This window comes from Chenopodium album, chromosome 1 (genome assembly GCF_948465745.1).
Source record: "Chenopodium album chromosome 1, dcCheAlbu1.1, whole genome shotgun sequence".
NCBI classification, from domain to species: Eukaryota; Viridiplantae; Streptophyta; class Magnoliopsida; order Caryophyllales; family Amaranthaceae; genus Chenopodium; species Chenopodium album.
This window is the reverse complement of record NC_137834.1, coordinates 57,573,065-57,597,558: the sequence shown is the minus strand read 5'-3', so window position 1 is coordinate 57,597,558 and position 24,494 is coordinate 57,573,065. Positions and strand designations below refer to the sequence as shown.

The window sequence follows — 24,494 nt, the reverse complement described above, 5'->3', positions numbered from 1 at the left end:
AATGGATCAAAAGTAAACAAATTATCATTAAAGTAAAAAAAAAAGAATGAAAGTAGAGGTGCAGATGGCAAAAACAATTCAAGTAAAAAAAAGAAAAAAAAAATTCAAATCAAAAACATGATGTTTGATTTTAAGTAAAGGGAATTAGTGTTAAAGTAAAAAGAATGAAGTTAAAAGTAAATGAAAAAATAAATAATAAAGTCTTTGTGAGGTTATTGTGGAGGTGGTTGTGTAAGTGGTTGTAAGGTGGTTGGGGAGGTGGTAGGTCAATGCTTGTTCAAAGCTAAAAAAAAATACAAATTTCCAAAATATTGTTTATTGGAAGGTCATGCACAACACTATTTCAGTAAGTACGGGTCGGATTTTGGTCCAGTAAGAATGAGTTAGGTCCACTCGGGTCAAATCAACTAGAGTTAATACTGTAACCTATGTGGGTCAAATTCGGATTGGGTCATGCTTGAGTCGGGTTACATCGGGCTTTACATCTTATCAGGTTTGGGTCGGGTTTAGCTCGGTTTAATAACAGGTCGGGTTGGTTATATTCGAGTCAGGTGAATAGTAGGTTGGGTTTAATTTGTGCTTTCACGGGTTAAAATGGGAAAGGGCATTCTTGGGTTTGAGTCGGCTTTGGTTCAAGTCAACAATTAGCAAGTTAGAATCAGGTCATTCTCAAGTTTTAGTCCGATTTGGTTCAAGTCAATGATTTTCAGGTTATAATCAAGTTGAATCATTTAATTTCCAAGTCAAATCATTATTAAGTTCCAGTCAGCAAGTCAATAATTAATGGGTTACATTTAGGTCGGGTCATCTACACGTCAATTCATGTTCGAGTTTGGGTCTCAAATACTCTAGTAACATAAGTATAGGATTGGTTTCAAATTGAGTAAAGTTGGATTTAAGTCACCATTTTTTTTTTGTCAATATTTTAAGTCGAGTAAATTTTTGACAGCTCTACATGTGATAGTGTTACTTTTAATACCATGGAACCATCAGGTCCCATGGTAAATGTGGTCCCATACTATTTTTAGAATTATGTCAAGTATTTTGAAACGAAAAATGGAAATTATACCAAGTATTCTAGGACAAAGGGAGTAATACACAATATTATCTTCAATTTTTTAAATAAGGACATTACATAAATCAAACAATTCATATGATATAAAATTTCATAAAAGTAAATGAATTATTTCATAAAGTTAATGTATAATAGCTAAAAGTAAATAAACTGAACTTTAATTCTGTAGTACAATTACTTAGAGTAAATATAAAAAAATTACAATAATAAAAATAAATAAATAAACTATTTGTTCATTAAATCTTGATCTTCCAAAACATCTTCAAAATCTTGATCTTGATCTTCCAAAACATCTTCAAATTTCCCAGAATTATAATAATTGCACAAAAATAAACATCAGAAATCAATGACAAATTAAAGTAAATAAATTACAATGTAAAGTATACAATTTACAACTTAAAGTAAATAGAAAAAATACAAAGGTAATATACCAAAAAAAAAGTACCAAGTATAACAATACCTGCACAAAAATAAAAAGTAAATCAAGTTAAATGTTAAAGTAAATAAATAAAAGATTAAAGTAAATGGAACACATTTTAAAGTAAAATACCTGAAGAACTACTTGTTTGGACATTTTCTACTGTCTTGTGAAACACCATATTGCCCACAAGCTTTACGAGTTCTGCCCTTTTTGGATTGTTCTTGAGAAGCTATTTCTTTTGCACTCTTCAACCGCTTTGAACTTCTGGCAGAACCTTTTTTAAGATACTGATTTGGAGACAAGATGTTTAAATCTACTTCATTTGACCCAACCAAAACCTGAATATCATCATCTTTCACCTCTTTTGAGCTAGCTGCATTTTCAGGATAATTCTTCGTCATCATCTACTCCTCAAATGAAGATAATGTCCTAATAAGCTCAGATAAATCATCCTCAGATTGGCCAAATAAACTCACACAACTGAAGATCTTGGACCATACATCACTCGCCAATTGCTTCTTCTTAGCATACTTAAAAGCATCATCCACAACATCATTTTTGGAAGAAGCTCTCTTAAGTACATCTTTTCTCCAACGATTCAAGATATAAGGATCAGGAATTTCACGTATACGCTTGCCTTTCATAATAAAAAGAATGTGTCTACATAAGATGCCTTGACTCTCAAACATTTTACAGGTACAACTTGACTCATTATGTAGCCAAGTCAAAATTTACATCAAAATTTTTCCTTTTCTCATGATCAACAATAACAAAAAACTCCACACCATCTCCATACAGAGAACTACAACTTTCAACACCACGTGAGAAACAGGCTCCCTGGCATTCTTCTTGAAAATCATAAAATATGGCACGAGTATAAACAACAGCAGCGTGCTTTTGCAAATGTAAGTGAGTAACCAATTGAGGCTCAGATTTATTAAGCCTGTTCAATTCATCCTGTTCATGCCTTTGAGCATCAAGAGCAGTTTCACAACTGTAGGGAATATTTCAAGCATTACCCCAAACTTGAACCCCATTGTGATCATACACTAAAGTACGGTGGCGTCCAAAGGGAAGGAAGCTAGAGCAAAAGACTCGCCAACAAGTTTTAGGAACTTGTAAACCATTCACAGGGTGAAGGTTACACCCCTTAACGATCCAGGAGATCGTTAACTCCAATAGTTCTGGAACCATGACTGAAATTCGGGGATGAAGGTAAAAATCCAACCTAAAAGAGATTGAACCTGCCCTAATAATAAGCCTCTACTTTATTCTTCTCGTATCCATGTGCGCTTTCTGACTAACATGCAATCAATAGGATTACCCTAAACCTGTTTATCTATGTTGGTTGAATTTAATGCACAAACAAAACTATTATTGGCGATCACTTGAATTATAATCAAATTAGCCCTAAATAAGATTAATATTTATCTTATTAAGCGTGATTACAAGTACAAATTCCCTTTAAACATGCATAAAAGTTGTGATCAAGCAGTAACAATAAAAATCAAGCAACATAATCATCATAACAATAATTACAACAATTATAATCAATAATCATCATCATCATGTTAAAGTATAATAGCAAGATCCTATGCATGATACTAACAAGATTAATAACAAACCCTAGCATGTCACTAAACATTAAAAATCAAAGCTTTAGCCCTAACATGATACTAACATGAATATTAGGAAAGAAAATAGGAAGCATCATAGAAATCATAATTATCATATTTGATATTAGAAATTATAGTTATTACCCTAAACGTGATACTAGGAAGATCAAAACACCCTAACATGATGCTAGGAATCAAAATAACAATCTAAGCATGATTTCTATATCATAATATCAATAAATCAATTAAAACACTAACTTGGATGCCTCGTATCTCTTTCTAATAACAAAATACACACGTTAGTAACTTCAAGGAAAATAATAAAATCAAACAATTAAATTCAATAATTGAAAGAGAGATTTGGGACCAAACCCTCATAAATTAAAACCTTTCACGTCTAGGGCAAGGAAACTTCGAATTATGCTAGGTGTGTCTAGTGCTAATGTATGAGGAATTGTGTTTGTAAAAGGGTTGGTTTAGAAAGAGAGAGTGAGATTATCAAGAAATTCTTGATGAGAGTTGGTGATTAGAGTTAGATGGAGAATTAGAGAATTGATTGTTGTTGATTGATGAGAATTGATGATCGAAAACGGAGGTTTTATAAGGCTATTTATAGAGAAAATCAGTCGTACGAATAGAAAAACAAATCAGAGTTTCGAAAAGAATAAAACACGATTGGTGCCAGACGCTGGACATTAGCGCCAGACGCTGAAGGTTAGCGCTAGGCGCTAATGCTTGTCGTCATGCGCTAATAATCAGTTTCACGCGTTTTCTTAATTTTGATAAAATTTAGCCGTACGAGAGGGAAAAATCGTATTTTCCTTAAAAACACTTCTTTTATTCTGATTAAAACTCTAAAAAGTCAACTAAAGTCAATTTATCAATGCTAATTAAATTAGGAATGAAAAGAATCTTCTAGAAGAATCTAGAAGACTAAAATCAATTCTAATTGCATTAGGAATGATAAATCAATATTAGGCCCTCCTCTAGATCATTGGGCCGCATATAAAGATCAAACCGGGCCCAGTTTAGTAATTTGGCCATAACTTCCTCATTATTCATCGGAATTGGGCTTATAATATATCGTTGGAAAGCTCTTTTCGAACCTGACCCAACTACACTATTATTGGACCCTTGCCATGGACCAAACCAAACTGGATTGGCTATTTTTTTAAAATAGGTTTTCAAAAACAGAGAGAAAGAAAAGAAATAAAAATTATCCGCAACACTAGACTTTCCACACATTCACTTCATTCGATTATAATTCGACGCGAAAGGTACTCATCATCGGGTTTGGTTTTGGGGAGACACAAATGGGTGTCTACAGATACCCCCACTTTGACTGAGTTTGTAGAAACGTCAGTTTCGAAAACGTAAGTCAAAGTATCGATAGGGACGGAGAATGATTCAGAACGTTCTGCGATCCTAAATCATTCTTGTAACGCCGATACCAGCAAGCTAGCGTTAGTTAAACAGATAAAAGAGTTAAGAAACGCATATCTTTCACCGTCGAGCACACGTCTCTGAAAAGTAACCGATTTGTTGCTGTTGTATTGTTGTATTTGCTATTGTGACAACCTTCCACGATCTAGGGAACGCCGTCGAAGATAACTTCTCTTGAAATCACCTCCAGTTGTTTGTGATAACTCTCCACAATCTAGGGAACGCTATCGAAGATAACTTCTCTTGAAATCACCTCCATTTGTTTGTGACATTACCCTGAAGAGTATCACCGAAGACCAAACGCCTGTCGATCCTTTGCTGCTACATCTTGAGCCTTTTTCTTGAGTCATAGTGACAACCTTTCCAATCATAGCAAAAGTCGTCGAAGACCGCCTCATCACGAACCGCTCTTCTCGAATCTTGATAACAACCTCCACAATCTTAGCGAATGTCGTCGAAGACTGCCCATCTCGTGCTATCTTCTCAAATCTTGGATGACAACCTCCACAATCATAGCGAATGTCGTCGAAGACCGGCCATCTCGTGCTATCTTCTCAAATCTTGATGACAACCTCCACAATCTTAGCAAATGTTGTCGAAGACCGCCCATCTCGTGCTATCTTCTAAAATCTTTGGTGACAACCTCCACAATCTTAGCGAATGTCGTCGAAGACCGGCCATCTCATGCTATCTTCTCTAATCTTTGGTGAAAACTCCCACAATATTAGCGAACGCTGTCGAAAATAACTTTACTTGAAGTCATCCCCGGTTGTTGCGACAATATTCCGAAGAAAATCACCGAAGACCAACGCTTGTCGATCTTTAAAGCTCGCTTGAACTTTGCTTTAGCCAGTGCATCGGCGCTTATACTGCTTGTAAACCAGTATGTCGGTGTTGTAAACCATTACGTCGGTGCTTCTGAACTAGTATGTCGGTGCCTTTTTGATGAGTCAATGCTTAGGTGCTTTAAGCTAAGTGAGACGATCTTTCGTCAGGTCGATCACTTATTTGCGGTTGTAATCAAATCGACTACTCAATTATGTCAAATTGCTTATAGGGGCTAACTGGCGTACCAAAGAACCCAAAATTGCTGTTCTGAGAGGCTTCGAGCTCTATCGCTGCTGAACTATCTCTGGGGCTAAGAATTGGCTCTGTCGCCAGACGCTGGGATCTAGCACCCCAGGCGCTGAAATATGTTGCCAGACGCTGGATGTTGTCGTCTGGCGCTGGAGTCGGGTCTTCCCTACTCTGCTCTTGCTGCCGTTGTTCATTGCTCGGTTTCGCTTCAAACTTGGTCGTTTCCTTTCATCCAAATCCGCTCAAATATTTTGTAAATTAAAGCTCTTCATCTCTAATTTACTGATCAATGTAACTCCTCTTATCTTGGAGGAATCTCCTGTGTCATATTCGCGGTTTTTTTCGAAAAAAAAATCCGGGAATGTCCTCGCTTGCTGGGATGCACCTGCATTTATATCTTTGACTATAGGACTTTGCTTATCTTTCTTTAGGGTTGACCTAAGACTTAGTGTTAACTCAATGACTTGTCGTGACTCAAGGTATGAACTTGACTCACTGTGATTGACTCGAGGTTGATTCGACTCGAAGTGTTTGACACATGTGTTAGACTCAAATCAAGGTGGTATGGCACGACATGACTCAACGTGTACATGACTCGTGTGTGTATCGTAATGTGATCGTGCGACTCAAAAATACAAAAAAGTAAAAATTTTCCGTCATTATTGTGGAGGGTACCGACTTTCTCCCGAAAAAGAAAGACATGAAGAAAGAAACAAGCGAAGTTTTTGAAGGTGCATGTTGAATGAGCTTAGTCAAATGTTATTTGATACTATCTCTCAAGGTGCAAGGATTAATTTATCCTAGGCTATCTTAATTGACTCAATAATGAAAGTATTTAGGTAACTTAGGTGCGGAGGCTAAGCACTTCGTACTTCGTTATGTAATGATGAGTGATCTTGATATGACAAGGCATGCTTCAGCGTTGTGTTAAGATTTCATGACAAAGGGTTCCTAAGGGGAAGACTATTTGGTCATGTATCTGTGATGTGTGTGATAGTGATACTAAAGTTAGGCCGCAAGGACTAAGCATGTGGAAAGATATTATTTTTAGAAGAGTCAAATAGTGGTTACTCTTAGGCTAGGTAAGCTAATGATGTAGGGATCAAGCCCCTAAGTTTAGCTCTAAATGAATAGGGATGAGCATAGGAGATCCCTTGATATGATCATGGTGTGAGTGTGTGAATGTGAATGTGAATATGGATGCAATTTTATTACGGCCGCACCTCGAAGTGAGGTTGTCTACGTATCGGTTAGGAATCAGGCCAAACATAGCTCTAGCCGAACCTCGCACAAGTGTGTGTATACCTCAAAAAGGTCTTTTGAAAGGTTGTAACGTGGTTAGGCTAAAGGTTTGAAGAAGAAGGGGATAAAGGCTCAAGACCCTAGATAAGCCCCCAAGGTGTGCAACTTTGCTTTTGGATCTTTGTATTTTTATGCTTGTGTTTCTAATCTTTTTTAGCTCTTTATTTTTTTTGCTCTCTTTTTGTTTTTGCATTTTTTTATTTCGAACCTTTTTTTATAAGTGTGGGCAATCCCGATCGTGCGGTCTATCACTCACTTGGCATTCATGTTTCTCAGGCACGGTACCGAGCACTCGATAAGAGACGCAATCTGAGACGTGTTCTTATCAAAGATATTTTCATATCAAAGACATTGGAACACTTGCCCTTTTGTACACTTTTATTTATTTTTGCTTGTTTTTTGCTATTTTAATCTTTTGAAGTCACTCAAGCTTTTTATGAAATTTAAAATTGCATAAGTTGCACACCATCCCATCCCAAGGTTAGGTAGATGTAGGTTGAAAACTAAAAGGTCTATCGTTTGACGAGGCTCAAAGTGGTTTATCAAAAAAGGATTGCATATTTGAAATGTGAAAAGTGATATGATGTGGCTACAAGGGATGCCTCAAATCATTGGTATACCTTGTGCTTAGTTCGACAATGATTTTTTTTTTTAATTTTTTTTCTAAATGCAATGCAACGATCATATGTAAGGAAATAAATTCTCATTTTTATTAAAAGGAGAAGAAATAACCTGCAAAATAAATCTAAGAGAAAAGAAAGGTGTCTATGCTAGACTTATTGGGGAAAGGAAAAAATGAAAAAGAAATAGAAAAAGAGGTCATGAAATCTTGTTGTTGAAGCTCACCTCTGTCTTGTGTCGTTTGCTTTATCATCACTCGCTCTTCTTGCTAGCTGGAGGCATAGGAAGCTTGTTATTATCGATCAAATGTTGGATAGCCTCCTTTAGCTTCCAACAGCTCTCAGTAGCATGACCCCTACCGTGATGGTACTTGCAGTGTTCATCTAGATTCCAACTAGGCAATCTCTTTTCAAGTGCGGGATCTTGAATAGGTCCAATGGGAGTAATGAGTCCCTTATCATGGAGTCGATCGAAGGCAGTATCGTAACTCATCCCAATGGGGGTGAAGTCTTTACTTAGTTGCTTCTTAGATCCTTGGCTATCCATGGCTAAAACTTCACTGAGATCAAAGGTACTAACATTGTTACTAGAGTGGGCGTTTTCGAAAGAAGAAGGATTGTCGTTCTTCTTTCCTTTCCAGCCACCGTGGTTACTATTGCTAGTAGCTTTTTGCTTTGCGAGGTCATCTTCGATCTCGATTCCGATGTCGTAAACGGCCTTGAAATTATTCAAGTTGTATTGATATTTTAAGTGCTTTGAATACTTTTCTTGGAGATTCTTGATAAACATCCTCACATATTGTTTTTCGGAAGGTACCTCAATCATTTTAGCAGAAGTTTCCCTCCACTTATTGAATAAAGTAAAGCCTTCATTCTCTCTTTGTCTTAGCATCTCAAGTTGTCTATAATCGGTTTCGAATAGAATATTATACTAGTATCTATCAATGAAAGCGTTTACTATCGATTCCCAGGTAGAGGTTTTCTCTTTGTCAAGGGAGAAGAACCATTGTTGGCAAACAGTTTCAAGAGATAAGGAAAACAAGGAATGAAAGACTTTCTTATCAATCCCCTTGATGTTCATTATAGTTTCAAAGGCTCTTAAGTGAAGATAAGGATTATCTGTTGCCTTGAATTTAGGGATGTCAGTGGCATTGAACTTCTGCGGAAGAAGCTCCTTGTCCACCAAGACCCCTTGTGAACTAATGACTTGAAACTTGTAATCACTAGACAACTTGCTCAAGCTTTCTTGCATAAGGTCCATTTGTTGTTGCTTCACAGGGTCATTGATTTTGAGGGCTAAAGCCTTGAACGCCTCAGTCACGTCAGTCAACTGATTCCTAAGCTCGTTGACTTCTTCTTGAGTTTCCATTATCTTTTTAGCTTTCCTCTTTTGACGAATCGGTTTATCAAAAAGTAAGACTTGAACAAAGGTGTTGCCCTTGATTAATCGTCCTTCTCTCCTCGACAAAGTATTGTGGAAAGGGAATTTAGGGTATCGACTGTTAATTATTTGACTCAAACTCTATTCAACATGCAATGGACAGAAGAAGGTAGAAAGAATTAAGGTTGTGATATGGAGGAAGATGATGTATATGGAGAGTTATGAAAAATTAGGAGTAGAATGTAACCCCAACTCAAATGACGGAAAAAACCGACACATGGATGAACCTAAGACAAGGTCATGGTGATATATACTCAAAGTGTGTGTTAAGACTAGTGAGTGTAGTAAGTGTAAGTGACATATTAAGACTCTTGTCATGACCACGTGGCTAGACTATGTGACTAGACTCAAGCAAAGACTAAGTTAAGACTTCACGTATATGCATTAAACTAGACAGGTGGTGGTATTTTAGTCATAACTTTTGATCTGTGACTCCGATTGGGATGAAACCAACGCCAAATTAAAGATAAAACTCGGGGCTACAGATCCATAGGCCGTACAGCTCGTAGTTCTTCCTATAACTCCGTCTATAACCAAAACAAGTTGACGTTTGTGCAGTATACGGGAATAAAAATCCGGGTTGACTTAAAAGAACTATGACTCGATTTTAGGTATATTTTTTATTAGCTCTAATTAATTAATTAATTAATTAAGCAAAGTCCTTCGGTCATTAATTAGTTTATTAAGACTTATTTACAAACACAAGTCAAACCAAACGATTATTTTAGTCACATAATAAGTATGCCCAAGTAAGAGATGCACAAGTAGTCTAGTAGTCACAACATGATGCAATGAGTTTGCAACCTAACCATGGCTCTAGTTCTCTAAAGTTCGGGATATGGGTTAGTCAAAGAGGGTCCATGGTTAATTGTCCGGATGCACCGCGCGGAAGCCTTACCTTTTGAAGGGTTGGCGCGAGTGGATGGGACACTGCGAGTTAAAAAAAAACTCGTTTCCATGGTTTGGTGAATTCAACATTCTCGGATGTACCCTTTGTTACACAGAGCGTTCAATCAGGTAGATGGAGCATGAATTCCCAGAGGGTTATGTCCATATGTAGAACACATATGGATTTCAGAAAAGTGAGAAAAACTCAATCAGGAAGTAGAATTAAGCCAACAGTGCTAGAACTGGTCGAAATAAGAACTCATATTTCTGGCTTGGTATTGGAAGAACGCAGCGCCAACCAACAGAGACTGTCGCCGCGATATAGCCCTGTCGCCTGGCGACAAAATTGTTGCTCGGCGATAGAGCCTTATCTTCGGCGACAGGCTCTGTTTTCTAGACGCCAGTTTCTACATGCCTCATCAGCTGTCAGTGTTCTTAAATTTTCCAGTTTTTCGCAGCATTACTTCGGTTCTAGTTGTAAAAGATATTCCTCAAATTTCCTACGTGTAAAAAATCTTATGGTTTTGACTCATTACGGATGGTCTTTTCAATGAGAACCTTTTTTATGCATGTGACAATAATGTTAATAAAAATAACGCACATGAAATAATTAGAACTTTTCGAGTCTCATCCACTCATTCTAAATCATTGCCGAAATAAATTTCAGGAATTAAAATAGAAATCCTCCCTAGTGGAGTCGCCAAAAACTGTAGGGAATATATATCAAGCATTGCCCCAAACTTGAACCCCATTGTGATCATACACTAAAGTACGGTGGCGTCCAAAGGGAAGGAAACTAGAGCAAAAGACTAGCCAACAAGTTTTAGGAACTTGTAAACCGTTCACAAGGTGAAGGTTACACCCCTTAACGATTCAGGAGATCGTTAACTCCAATAGGTCTGGAACCATGACTGAAGTTCAGGGATGAAGGTACAAATCCAACCTAAAAGAGATTGAACCTGCCCTAATAATAGGCCTCTAATTTATTCTTCTCGTATTCATGTGCGCTTTCTGACTAACATGCAATTAATAGGATTACCCTAAACCTGTTTATCTATGTTGGTTGAATTTAATGCACAAACAAAACTATTATTGGCGATCACTTGAATTATAATCAAATTAGCCCTAAATAAGATTATTAATTATCTTATGAAGCGTGATTACAAATACAAATTCCCTTTAAACATCCATAAAAGGTGTGTTCAAGCAATAACAATAAAAATCAAGCAACATAATCATCATAACAATAATTACAACAATTATAATCAATAATCATCATCATCATGTTAAAGTATAATAGCAAGATCCTATGCATGATACTAACAAGATTAATAACAAACCCTAGCATGTCACTAAACATTAAAAATCAAAGCTTTAGCCCTAACATGATACTAACATGAATATTAGGAAAGAAAATAGGAAGCATCATAGAAATCATAATTATCATATTTGATATTAGAAATTATAGTTATTACCCTAAACGTGATACTAGGAAGATCAAAACACCCTAACATGATGCTAGGAATCAAAATAACAATCTAAGCATGATTTCTATATCATAATATCAATAAATCAATTAAAACACTAACTTGGATGCCTCGTATCTCTTTCTAATAACAAAATACACACGTTAGTAACTTCAAGGAAAATAATAAAATCAAACAATTAAATTCAATAATTGAAAGAGAGATTTGGGACCAAACCCTCATAAATTAAAACCTTTCACGTCTAGGGCAAGGAAACTTCGAATTATGCTAGGTGTGTCTAGTGCTAATGTATGAGGAATTGTGTTTGTAAAAGGGTTGGTTTAGAAAGAGAGAGTGAGATTATCAAGAAATTCTTGATGAGAGTTGGTGATTAGAGTTAGATGGAGAATTAGAGAATTGATTGTTGTTGATTGATGAGAATTGATGATCGAAAACGGAGGTTTTATAAGGCTATTTATAGAGAAAATCAGTCGTACGAATAGAAAAACAAATCAGAGTTTCGAAAAGAATAAAACACGATTGGTGCCAGACGCTGGACATTAGCGCCAGACACTGAAGGTTAGCGCCAGGCGCTAATGCTTGTCGTCATGCGCTAATAATCAGTTTCACACGTTTTCTTAATTTTGATAAAATTTAGCCGTACGAGAGGGCAAAATCGTATTTTCCTTAAAAACACTTCTTTTATTCTGATTAAAACTCTAAAAAGTCAACTAAAGTCAATTTATCAATGCTAATTAAATTAGGAATGAAAAGAATCTTCTAGAAAGAATCTAGAAGACTAAAATCAAATCTAATTGCATTAGGAATGATAAATCAATATTAGGCCTTCCTCTAAATCATTGGGCCGCATATAAAGATCAAACCAGGCCCAGTTTTGTAATTTGGCCATAACTTCCTCATTATTCATCGGAATTGGGCTTATAATATATCGTTGGAAAGCTCTTTTTGAACCCGACCCAACTACACTATTATTGGACCCTTACCGTGGACCAAACCAAACTGGATTGGCTGTTTTCTTAAAATAGGTTTTCAAAAACAAAGAGAAAGAAAAGAAATAAAAACTATCCGCAACACTAGACTTTCCATATTTTCACTTCATTCGATTATGATTCGACGCGAAAGGTACTCATCACCGGGTTTGGTTTTGGGGAGACACAAATGGGTGTCTACAATAACGAACAAAGAATTCAACACAGGTCACATGGGGAAATGAAAAATTACAAAAGAAACTATTTTCACCTTCAGAGTTAGAAGTAGAACACAGTAAGCCACCCATAAATAAGTCCCTGAAATATGCAGGGATCCAAAGATGTTTAATCTTGAACATGTATGCAAACCAATCATGATTAACAAGACCAAATTCCTCCATAACACTGTTCCAGCCATCAACAAATACATGGGGATAAATTTCTCTATCCCAAACTACTGCACTTAGCTTTTTCAAGAAGTCGGTTTCATTACGAAACTGAGTTCCAACCTTTACTAGTGAAGAAGAAGAAGAAAAGAGCTTATTTTCTACCAAGCCATCTCTACGAGCCCCTTCGTGTCATTATAAATTTATGACCGCTCGGAATCTCCATAGCCAATTTTCCATTTTGGATTTTCAGGTACCTTCCTCATTATGTGCCACATACATAACCCGTGTTTAGTCTTGGTAAAAACCTTTTGTATGGGAATACCCATTGCAGGGTCTTGATTAGTGATTATACAAGAGGGTTCTCTTCCCATACACTTCAAAAAAGTTTGAAATAGTCACACAAAGGATTCTATATCTTCTTTAGACAATAAAGCGGCACAAAATGTAACACATCTCTTATGATTATCAACTCCAGTAAAATGACAAACACCAGTGAATATTTATTTGTATCATAGGTAGAATCAAAAGATAGAGAATCCCCAAACAATTGATAATCTCTTCTACCAATAGCATCAGCCCAAAAAACACGAGTCAAGTGCCTACTTTCATCAACATAGTAATCAAAATAATAACCCCCTTTATTGGTTTTCACTTTTTGTTCAAGGTTTTGATTAAACATTGCACCATCAGCATTAGAGATATAAACTTTCAAGTCCCTAGAAAAATTTTTGAAATCATTTTTACTGCCCCTCACATTTTGAAACCCACCACAAAGTTCTTTCATAATCCTATAAGACATAACAACCCCTATATTCAACTTTAAGTTGTCAAAAATAAACTTCTTATGAGCAAAATTTAAACCAACTTTATGTTTAGTAACCTGCATAGTAATAGGTGTAGAAAAATGGTGAGAATGAGGCTCATAAAAACAATAAACCATATACTTCCCACCAGTACAAAACCTAAATTTTATCATAGCAAGACATCCACTCTCAACACAGTACTTTAGTAGTACTAGATAGGACTTTAAATCCACACTTATTAGCATATTTGTAATAAAAGACAATACCATCTTCAAGAGTATCAAATATCATTCCAACAAAAGGTATGTTTTCCAAAGAACAACCAGGCATATACTCTTTTTCACCTCTAGAATTATTATATATCTTAGGAAGCACAAGCTGAGTGGGTGTTTTGAAAATTCTTTCATTCTTATCTTCATTAGTAACAGCAGCAGAACAATGCTACTCGCATCATGTCCTCTAACCTATCGCCCCCATTATGATTAAGACCTTCATCATCATGTGTTCCTTTAGCAGTTGTAGAAGTTCCTTCATTAGTTTCCCCATGCCATGTCCAAATGGTATATGTTCTATCAAAAGCCGTTTTGCTTAAGTGACTAAGAATTTCATCGGGCAGTCTATACAAAAAATTATGACACTTGAAATAAGGACATGGTAACTTAGATCGATCACCAGCATTTTTCATTGCAAAATTAATAAATTCACGTATTCCAACTTCATATTGTGGGTCACCCGGCTTGGACGTTGATATCCAACTACGATCCATTTCTACAAACACATAATTAATGATAAAGAACATAGCATGCACAAATTTACAGAACATTATTAAGGGATTTGCCTAGCAAAAAATAAAGAATGGATACTAAGCCAACACAAATTTGAATTATTATGATGTATCTACAAACAACTAATAAGCAACAATCTAAGATAAGTATACCATATTTATCATGACATGTGACGAGTTACACCAAAAAATTATGAAAAACAATAATAAAATACAAGATAAAATATAGCGATGTAGCTCACCTAATCGAAGCGCGCACACCCAAACACCAAATAAGTTATATACTCGATTCGAATGAGTTACCCAGCAATAATAGGCTCCTGAATATAAGAAACATAAAAATAAAAAATAAAAAATAAAAAAAAATAAGGTCTATACTCTATATGCATAACAAAATTATAGAATATACATAAAAAATTAATAAGTACTTAAAAAGTTGTTTCATAGTAAATTTGAAAGTTAATACAATTATATATTTATATAGGCCACTTTGGATTTCATTAGAGCTTATGATGCAAACACCCCACTAATGGTCCTTGATTTAATTGTAGATAGATAGGTTGCAGCCATAAGCCATAATATACATAAAGAGCAAATTATAAAAATAATAAAAAAAAAAATATTTAAAAAAATACAACACTTGCTACATTGTGATTATAAACATATAAAGTTATGTATATATACTCCTCTGGTTGTGTAAGCAGCTCGTGAAAAGATTCCTAACACAATTTTGATCAAAATAAAACATCTCACTCTACTAGCTTGTATTGTCAATATTCCTTAGAATATAGTAGTGGGATTAATTATTGTTTAGTATAATGTTACAAAGAACACTTACTTCCATCATATATGATGGAACAATTATACATAGACACATAGTCCCTCCTGGGAGGAGGCAGTCATATAAACAAATATCTAATAGACATAGATCAACTAAGTTAGCCAATATAAATAACATATTTTGTGATATAATCATTAAAAACACTATTAGATTTTATAAACTAACAAGCCATATGAGAGTCATTACAACATTATGTGAAAAAATTATTTAAAGTTCAAGATGACAATAATAGTCTTTGAATCAAGAACGCCATTAAGTTCCGTTTTAAAGTAAATTATTTAGCATGTATAGATGATTCTTTTTGTCGCACGAGAAAGAACTTGCTGTCTATCCAATTCAATATAGAAGAAATCAAAGGATTTTACAAGAAAATGTTAGAAAATAATAAGATCTTATTATTATAAATGCCGAACCAAAAACATAATTTCTTGGAAACAAAATCAATTATGGTCAAGGAAATAGTTATTATTGACTCTAATCTACAAATAGAAAACAGAGCAAGGACCTAATAAAGATGGTCCCATCATTAAGCCTCTTACATCTTAATCCTCATTTAATCAAAAATTTGCTAGATCTCTCACCTATAGCTAAAACACCAATGTTTGGCTTTGATTTTGTTTATCAAGAAGGGAAATTAAACACCAACCGTAAGAAGGTCTGCACTGCAAATTTGTATAATTATTTTGATCACCAAAAATTCAATTTTGTCAAAAATTCGAGACCATTAAACACAAAGCCTAGACAGTATATCATAGTAACAATCAAACCAAATTAACTAGTAATCAATTTATATAATATTCAATCACACAAGTCACAACATGCGTTACATATATCAAATTAAGATTTTATTAACAATATTCACAACATGCAAATTCATACCAAATTTAATTAACAATATAATAAATTTCAAGGAAGAAGGTTGAACCTGTCGCGACGGTGGTGTCGGTGGGATCGGTGGACGCAGTGACGCTACTAACAATAGTATAGTTATGAAATTTCATTAAACCCTAACTTCAGACCAATTATCGAATTGAATCTTGAATGGAAGAAGATGAAAGGATTGGGTTAATGAGATATATACTAGGATCGCCGTCGGACCAATGAACAATAATGGGTAAATGTGGAGAAAGGAGTGCTTGGTGATCTTTGCGGTAATGGCGGAGTAGTGCTACGGACTACAGTCGTCAATTAGAAGAGAAGTTTTTTTTTTTTTGAAAGAAGAAGAAGTTTTGATTATTATTTGTTTTTTTTTTTAAATTATGATTTATGTACGACCTTCTAGATTTTTTAATTAGGAGGGAATTTTTAGTGAGAGTTCCCGCGTGCTATATTTTTTTTTCATAGAGATAAGAAACCGGTGTTCTTACATTACGGTTTTTTTTTATTATCACCCACTATTAAAACATCAAACTAAAGAAACCGGGCGTCTATAAAATACGGTTTCTTTATCTAAGAAACCGGTGTTCTAACTTCACCGGTGCTAAAAAAAGTGGTACCTTAGACCATTTTTGTAGGAGATCTACACTTTCAATCATGTTCCTGAAAAGTAAATGAATCAAAGGAAAAAGTAAATAAACTATAACTAAAAGTAAACAAAATTTAAAAAATATACTACTAAAAACTATTAGAGATATACTAAAAAGTAAATGACTCAGAGCATAAAGTTTAAAAAAAATGAAAAACTTGAAGAAACTAGAAAACATGAAGTTATAAGGATTAAGTAAAACTAATAATGAAAAGTTAATGACTGGATGCAAAAAGTAAATTTAAAACAACAAGTTATACTACTTGATTAATAACAACAAGCCATATAGCAACTATATACAGAAAACATCTACAATGAATTCCGTAAGTGTAAAACCATAAAATAGAAATTAAAAAAACCTAAATTGTAAAAATAAAACTCAAAATCAAACACTAAATTGTATAGAATATTTCAAATAACAATTAATAAGTTAAAATTGATAAAAATTACAATAAAAAACCCCTAAATCGGAAAACTCGTAATAAGAGAAACAATGAAATCAAAATAAACAACGAAAATACAAATATAATTACAAAATTACCTCAATGAATGAAAAAAAAAATCGAAGAACGAGATATAATTGCAAATCAAAATAGAAGAAGCGAAGAATGAAGCTCGAACAAAATCGCAGCGAGAGAATACGATTCGAGAGAGAGAAAATGTTGAAGCAAAGAGGGAGAAAAACAAGGGAGGTCATTCAAAGTGATAAATTTACCAAAATGTCATTATTGAAATGAAAAAAGGCGGGTGAAGCAAGGGCCGTTGAATTGATCAGAGTGATCAACGCTCTAGATTAGTTCCTATTCCAGACTTAGGTTATATATATATATATATATATATATATATATATATATATATATATATATATATATATATATATATATATTGGGTGTTTCTTAAAGGTCACATGGATCCACCAGGGTGGACAAGGGGGAGCAACTTTCCCCCTACTTAAAAAAAAAAAAAAAAAAAGTTATAAACAAATTTGTGCTACATATGATAAAGAAAAAAGGGTGGCTTACATTGGTTAAAGTCTTTACAAGAGTTATTTGCGGTCACAGGTTTAATTCTTGTCTCTAGCTTTCCTTATAGTTTATAGTTTCATACGTATGTTTTTTCGTTGGACTTTTTTTTTATTATTCATGCATTAGGTTTGACCATAATTTTTTATTAACATAATAAAAGTATGTTTTATCATAAAATATGTTGATAGATAGGTTGTTAATATAAATTAAAGTTTCAAAATACAAGTATAATTTTTAAAATAATTTCCCTTAATATTTAATTACATAAAAATAAAGTCGAACTAGTGCATTGACATGTGTAAAATGTTTGACAGTGTCATGTATTATGGGACAAAGGGAGTATATTTGACATCAATCAATCAATAACTTAGTATTAAATTAGACACCAGGAGTGACACGTGTCACATCTCGGTGTTGTATTTTCCCTCCAAAATTCCCGTTTTTTTTTTTAACTTTTTCTTTTTTGTTAATATTTGATTCTATACGAATATTATTCTAAATCTTTCATATTATTTTTATGGAAAATATATTCCTTTTCTTTTGGTGCTCATAATTTTTCAATACACATTTACCTAAATAACTATTCCAAATCCTTTTTAATCATCTTTTAAACGGAGCATTATTTGATTTTGCCAAAAAATAATAATAAAATCGAGTCATATAATTAATGTCAGAGAAATTATTTTAAAACATCATTTAATTTTTTTTCAAATACCTCTAGCTATTATTTTATTTCAATAATTTCAATATAACTATATATTCAAATTAATTACAATTTTGTTTTTGAAAATTTACTACTACGCATATATTATCACAAATTAAGGATTTATAGGACGAATATAGTATAACTATAAAACAAAAGTTGTGTTTAACTATTATATCGATAAATCGTCTAATTCTATAGAAAGGTAAAATATTAATTAATGTTTTTGTAAATTACGTAATTAAAAATATTAATATGTCCGTAGATCATTAATCTATAAACAGAAAATGTAATAATTTAGAATATTGCCCAATTATTGATTATTCTTGCCTTTAATGATCAAAGTAGTATTTATTTCCATTGAAATGATTTTCTTATATATAAAAGGTGATATAGTATTTGTAATTAATATATCTATATGAATATTGTGCACTTTTGCTAATAAGTGTTTTAATGAAGATTTTAGTGACTTTTTCTAATAGTTTTAGTGGAGATTTTAATCCATTGTTGATTAATTTTTTTGGTGTTTAGAGCGCTATAAGGGCAAGTAATGAGAATCGATCTCAAGATCACTTAGAATTGGGAGGGGAGCTCTAAGCCTCTAACCATTTGAGCTATCCCTCACTCTTTATTTGATTATTGTTTATTAAAAGACATTTACAAATACGAAGTAAGTATTTACTACCAATTGGTTGTTGGTGTAGTGGTGATTGGGTCTACACTTGGTAGGGAGGACTCGTGTTCGATCCCTCGCAACAACAATCGGGAGGGGACTGGAACTTAACCACCCAGAACTGATCCCCGATTCCGGATTAGCCCAAAGTGTGAACCGGGTAGAACACCAAAAAAAAAGTAATTATTTACTAATTTGGACACTAGACCTGGTCGAATCAAGCCTCGCCTAAAAATTCTTGGGTATGGGCAACCCAAAAAATCCATTTTTTATTGATATAAATTATGACAATATAATTTCTATAGGTTTGTTGTGTATCTTTTATCAAATTTTACTTCTTAAATATAATTAATTTTCTTAAAAATTATTAGATTTATCGTGCATGGCACGGGCCTTAAGCTAGTTAATTTTAAATGATCCTTTGTGACAGAAGCCCACTATGAAAGGTACTTTATGACAAATATTGTCTTAAAAAGATGGAGGAAATTTAAATTTATTATTGCTGCAAAAGAATTATTATGTAACCAGGTCTAAAAATTGGAGGCAAGCTTGTTATGGAAAAGACGTACATACATTCTAACTTCAAGAACCGAATAATACACAATTCTCAGTTACAGAATTTTCAGGAGTTTGGAAATTTTGACTCCAACGAGTTAGAAGCAAAGTTGCTTCCATCAGTTTATTACTTTAATTACAATAAATTAAAGGTAGAAATCCCTCTCTTAAAAACTTAGCGAAGGGAGAAGAAAAAAAGGATTTAAAAAAAAAATAAAAAAATAAAAAAAAAATCTCATAAGAAGAAGAAAAGAAACAGTAAAAAAACTGTATCTACAATTATTGATTAAAGATGTAAGCAATAGCTTCGTATAAGAATTGATTACAAATAACAGATGAATTGAATTTCCTTCACACCTTCACCAAGTAAAAAGGTATAAATACAAAATACAACAGCAAGAGAATGGCTTTTCATTCTCATGCGTAGAGCTCGCAATTTCTAGATCTCGAAAGAAACCCTGTAATTGACAAACAAGAAAGAAAGGAGCAGATTGGGGATAAAAATGAAACAACACAATTTAATTCTGTTGTTGCTGCAGCTTTTTTAGCAATTCCAATAATGAAGTGGCTTTCCTCTTCGCTCTCTCTGTGCCACTCTTCGTAATTTCTGTTAAAGGTATGGCGGCACCTAGCCTACTCAAAGACGTGAGATTCTCCATATCTCTTTTACACAATGCAAGGAGAATAGCTGCAGCATTCTCCTTGTTCCTTGGGAGACCTGTTCTTAAAAGATCAATCAGCACGGGTATTGTGCAGGCCTTAACAATGACGATCTTAGCCTCTTGGTGACCAGCAAGAACGGAAAGTATTGTCAAAGCCTCATCTACCATGGCACCATCAGATTCTGTCAGCATCTTCATCAATGCTGCAATTATCCCAGCTCTCACAGCTCTGCCTTTATTACCCTGATATATGCACAAATTAAAAAGTGCTGTAGCAGCATCTTTCTTTCCTCTGGGACTTCCGTTTTGGAGCAAATCTACCAATGCTGGTATCGCTCCAGAAGCACCAATTATTATTTTGTTTTCATCTGCAAGCGACAAGCTAAAAAGGGTAGCCGCTGCATTTTCCCTCGCTTCCATGCTCCCATTGCGGAGGACTTGAACGATGGACGGGATTGCCCCCGCTAGCATTATTAGTTCCTTGTTATTTTCATAAATAGAAAGGTTGAGAATGGATGTAACTGCATTCTCTTGGGTTAGTGCATCATCATTTGTTAATAGGTGTACCAGGACAGGGATAGCTCCTGCTTCTGCTATCAGTATCCTGTTATCTGTACTTCTTTTAGAAAGAGACCGGATTTCTGCCACTGCGCCTCTGCGTTCATCTACCAATCTGCTAGAAAGCTTACGCACAAGGACCTGAATTGCAGCAATATCTCCACTTACATCACGGAATGACCCATCGCTCTTCTTAATTTTACCAGTCATTAAGGCAGTTGGCTGCTCAATATTGTTCTTAGCACACCATTGATAAATCAAACTTCTTAAGACATAATTTGGTGTTAGAGTGGTGTTTTCGAGCTTTTGTTGAGTTTTTGGACAAGTCTTGTTGCCAGAATCAATCCATCTTTGAATGTAAGATCGCTCATAGGTCTGCAAGTAAATAATTGTTATCAATAGACTAGTAAGATATAAACCAGATTTCCAACAGAAGCTAAAATGAAGATGAGTAAAAAAAAAAGACCACAGAAGCTACTTCAGGTATCTATATTAGAAGATCTAAAGACAGGGTGGTTTGGATGGATAACAAAAAATATAAATAAATAGAGGTCTTAGACTATATGTCCAAAGGTAAGATGGGCCATCTTATCAGAACTTTGTAGAATTTAGTCCAAATTAAGTGGCCAAGTATCATAGCCATGCCGAGTTTTCAGAAAAGATTCTTAAGATAAAATGGAGGGAATTTGAAAACCATCAAAGGCTTCATTAGAATCACTCAGAGAGGAGAGAAGGGAAGGGATTCTGAAAACCTTTACCCTCTTACCACAAAAGGTTTTAATACAAGGCATAACAAAAACATTAGCATGCAATTCATTGCACTATTCCCTCTCCGAAGAGCCAAGCTTGAGAAACCCATGCCAATTTTGATAATCAAAAGTTTTATAATATAATCTCACCCTTAAGCAGGGTGAATTTTTACCCATATCAAAACAAAAGTTGAATCCACCCTTTAGCAACAATTTAAGTTTTAGGTGATCAACGAGGTGTAGGCAAACTCAACCACCACTCCAATAAAAGACCTTATCAAGCACCCAATTCATTTCCACCACCCCTCACTATGAAATGGATGACTGCTACCATTGTTTTAGTTCATGCAACTCAAGTCTTGAAACCAATATATTCCTGTCACCACCACCTAGATCATAAACCCTATACTCCTAAGCTCCAACAACACTTATTTATATTTGTGTTGACCATAGTGACCAATATCATTAGCAAGTACGATGAGGGATTGATGGATCCTTCCTACACATTAACTTTGATATCAAAAGAAGATTACTAATGTAGAAAAGATATCCACCATGTAGAAGAAAGTGCAATCACAAATAAACAAATAGCTTTACATTTCTGTTACGGAAAATGATCAAGAGATAATATTTGGCCACTAAGGTTTTATAAAATCTCAAGCAAGGTCATCTTATTAGACTGCTAAACAGGAAAATCTGAAAGTAATTCTCAAATAAAGATTCTAATGAAAGTTATTGTGAATATGAGAGGCAAAGGTGTTTGTGGAAGCTGGGTGACACTTATTGTGATGAAAATATTACCTATTCAATTAAGGTTAATGAGTGGCAGTTAAAACAGATAAGAAGAAAAGGGTGACAGAGTACATACAAAAATATAACAGTGAATTAACGGAAAGTGATGAGAGGCTTTGAGAATAATAATAACGAGTAAGTTGATGGAAAGTTTGACAATTTTTAAAGTACGTTTCATACATATTCATTCTTTTCCTAACAGACATTATTTCAAGCGTGTTTGTTTTTTAATTGGTCTCCCTTTAATCATAGATCATGGCTCAATTGAACCTGCAACAAGTCCAGTAAGATATCACAGCATTGATAAAATACCTGTCCTGTAGACACAATAACAGGATCTCTCATTATTTCAAGCGAAATCGGGCAGAGGAAATCTTCAGGAATCGATACAGACTCAGGCTTACTGCTTTCATCTTGATTTTCGACAGAAGATTCATCTCCTTCTTCAGCACTGTTAGATGCACAAACAGATGCTGAAGTAGAGGAAACTTCCACCCTTAGCGAGACTTCATGGGAATCACTCGTTGAAGAATTCCCTGGTCTACCATTCTTGACCTTTCGTTTAAATTCCTGATCAATATTACCTATACTACCCAAATGCAAACAATCAAACCCTTTATTGCCTGATTGCAGCATTTCCAATTCATTTAGCAAAGGCTGAGATGCAGCGCGACTGATTTTGCTAACACTGAGTGGACCGCCATATCTTTCAGTAGCTCGTTTCAGCTGCGTTCTAACCAAGTCAACCTACAAAACCATACGACGTCAAACCCCACGATCAATTCAATTCAATTCACGCGTTACACATAGACACACGACACATCAAACTCGGTTATTATACCTGCTCCTGAACCTCCTCTGAAACACCAAACTGTTCATAAGGAATATTTGCTAACGCCTTCTCCAGTTTCCACGTTACACACTGAAACTGAAACGCAACTCTCTTGGTGGCACCATCCTTCATCAAACAAAAACAAAATTGCAATTAAATCCTAAATATCCCGATTAATATTACTTCAATCGAGCTAAGCTAATACTCAATCGAACAAAGCTGATACTTTCATCAACCATATGAAAATTAAATACTTAATCAACCATTGCTAATCTATGTAACACAAAATTTTCATTTCCCATTACTAATTATTACAAAAATTTGGCATTCAAATTATCGTATTGCTTAATTATAGGAAAGATTTTAGCAATATATGATAAACTTTCAATAAATAAATAATTTAACAGCTCCAAAAATCCAAAAAAAAAAAAAAAAACATGTAATAATAACCAATTAACAATATAAACAGAAAACGAAATTTAAAATTGAATACCCATTTCAGAAAAAATAAAATTAAGATGATCAGATCTAAACATACTTCATTGGGATCGAAGCTGGAAGCAGCCAAAAGAAGTCTTCTAGAGTCTTGAAGAGAGAGAAACAAATCGAAAAAAGAAGAAGATGAAGAAGAATGAGCAGCAGATTCCGAAGAATCCGAAGAAAGAGGTTTATAATCACGGATCTCCTCAACCAAATGACATAACAAAGAAATTCTACGGCCTAAATCAGTGCAATCTTTCTTAAACAAATCGGTGAATCCGCCATTACTGGAGATTCTGACAACGTCGGAAATTACAAGGTCGAGATTCTCGGCGAGCTCACCGTCCATGGGAGGAGGAGGGGAGGTGGGGTCCGCCATTACAGAAGAGAAGGAAGGAAGAAGGAGAGGTGAGGAGAGAGAAAATGAGAGGTGGAGAGGAAGAAGATGGAGGAGAAGATGCACATGGTGTGGTGGGGTCTGGGTTTAGTGGGGGGAAGAGAAGAAGGGGAGAATGAGGAGGAAGATGTGATGTTATGAAGAAAAAAGGGTGGCCGAGATTCTCGGGGGTGTAATGAAATTTGGAGTATGGAGATTATTCAATACTAGTTTTGTGTCCGTTCGATGCCCGGGTTGTTTATTGAATTTTAAGATAAATTTTTAATCTATATGTCAAATTTTAAAACATATCATTGATACAAAATTAGTTAGCAGTTGATGTGTTTTTGTGATGATTTAGGGCATGTTCATATTTACTGAACTGAACTGATTGGAGCTGAACTGAATT

The 24,494-nt window shown here is 34.6% G+C and overlaps 2 protein-coding genes across 2 annotated transcripts; both read right to left on the bottom strand.

Annotated features, from left to right (window-relative positions):
• Window positions 1-2,207: 2,207 nt before the first annotated feature.
• LOC145633151 (uncharacterized) lies at window positions 2,208-14,296 on the bottom strand. The gene is made up of 6 exons (XM_081685434.1): window positions 13,995-14,296; window positions 13,732-13,876; window positions 13,218-13,607; window positions 13,005-13,101; window positions 12,708-12,852; window positions 2,208-2,490 (listed from the first exon to the last, which is right to left on the bottom strand). Exons 1-6 carry the CDS (start codon window positions 14,294-14,296, stop codon window positions 2,208-2,210), a joined length of 1,362 nt encoding a protein of 453 aa, XP_081541560.1.
• Window positions 14,297-19,878: 5,582 nt separating this feature from the next.
• On the bottom strand, window positions 19,879-24,238 carry LOC145556472 (U-box domain-containing protein 11-like). The gene is made up of 4 exons (XM_081618128.1): window positions 23,768-24,238; window positions 23,239-23,355; window positions 22,710-23,144; window positions 19,879-21,231 (listed from the first exon to the last, which is right to left on the bottom strand). The coding sequence occupies exons 1-4, from the start codon at window positions 24,086-24,088 to the stop codon at window positions 20,155-20,157; spliced, it is 1,950 nt and encodes a 649-aa protein (XP_081474254.1). The 5' UTR covers window positions 24,089-24,238; the 3' UTR covers window positions 19,879-20,154.
• Between the last annotated feature and the right edge of the window lie 256 nt (window positions 24,239-24,494).

Excerpts from the sequence above, each read along its gene's own strand:
- LOC145633151 (XM_081685434.1), bottom strand. The coding sequence starts at position 14,296 with ATGGATCGTAGTTGGATATCAACGTCCAAGCCGGGTGACCCACAATAT. Across the intron at positions 13,608-13,731 it reads TCCTATCTAGTACTACTAAA|GTTACTAAACATAAAGTTGG; the intron begins GTACTGTGTTGA and ends ATTACTATGCAG. Across the intron at positions 2,491-12,707 it reads GGTCTTGTTAATCATGATTG|TTGTGAAACTGCTCTTGATG; the intron begins GTTTGCATACAT and ends TATTCCCTACAG.
- LOC145556472 (XM_081618128.1), bottom strand. The coding sequence starts at position 24,088 with ATGGCGGACCCCACCTCCCCTCCTCCTCCCATGGACGGTGAGCTCGCC. Across the intron at positions 23,145-23,238 it reads CAGAGGAGGTTCAGGAGCAG|GTTGACTTGGTTAGAACGCA; the intron begins GTATAATAACCG and ends ATGGTTTTGTAG. Across the intron at positions 21,232-22,709 it reads TTATTGTGTCTACAGGACAG|ACCTATGAGCGATCTTACAT; the intron begins GTATTTTATCAA and ends ATTTACTTGCAG.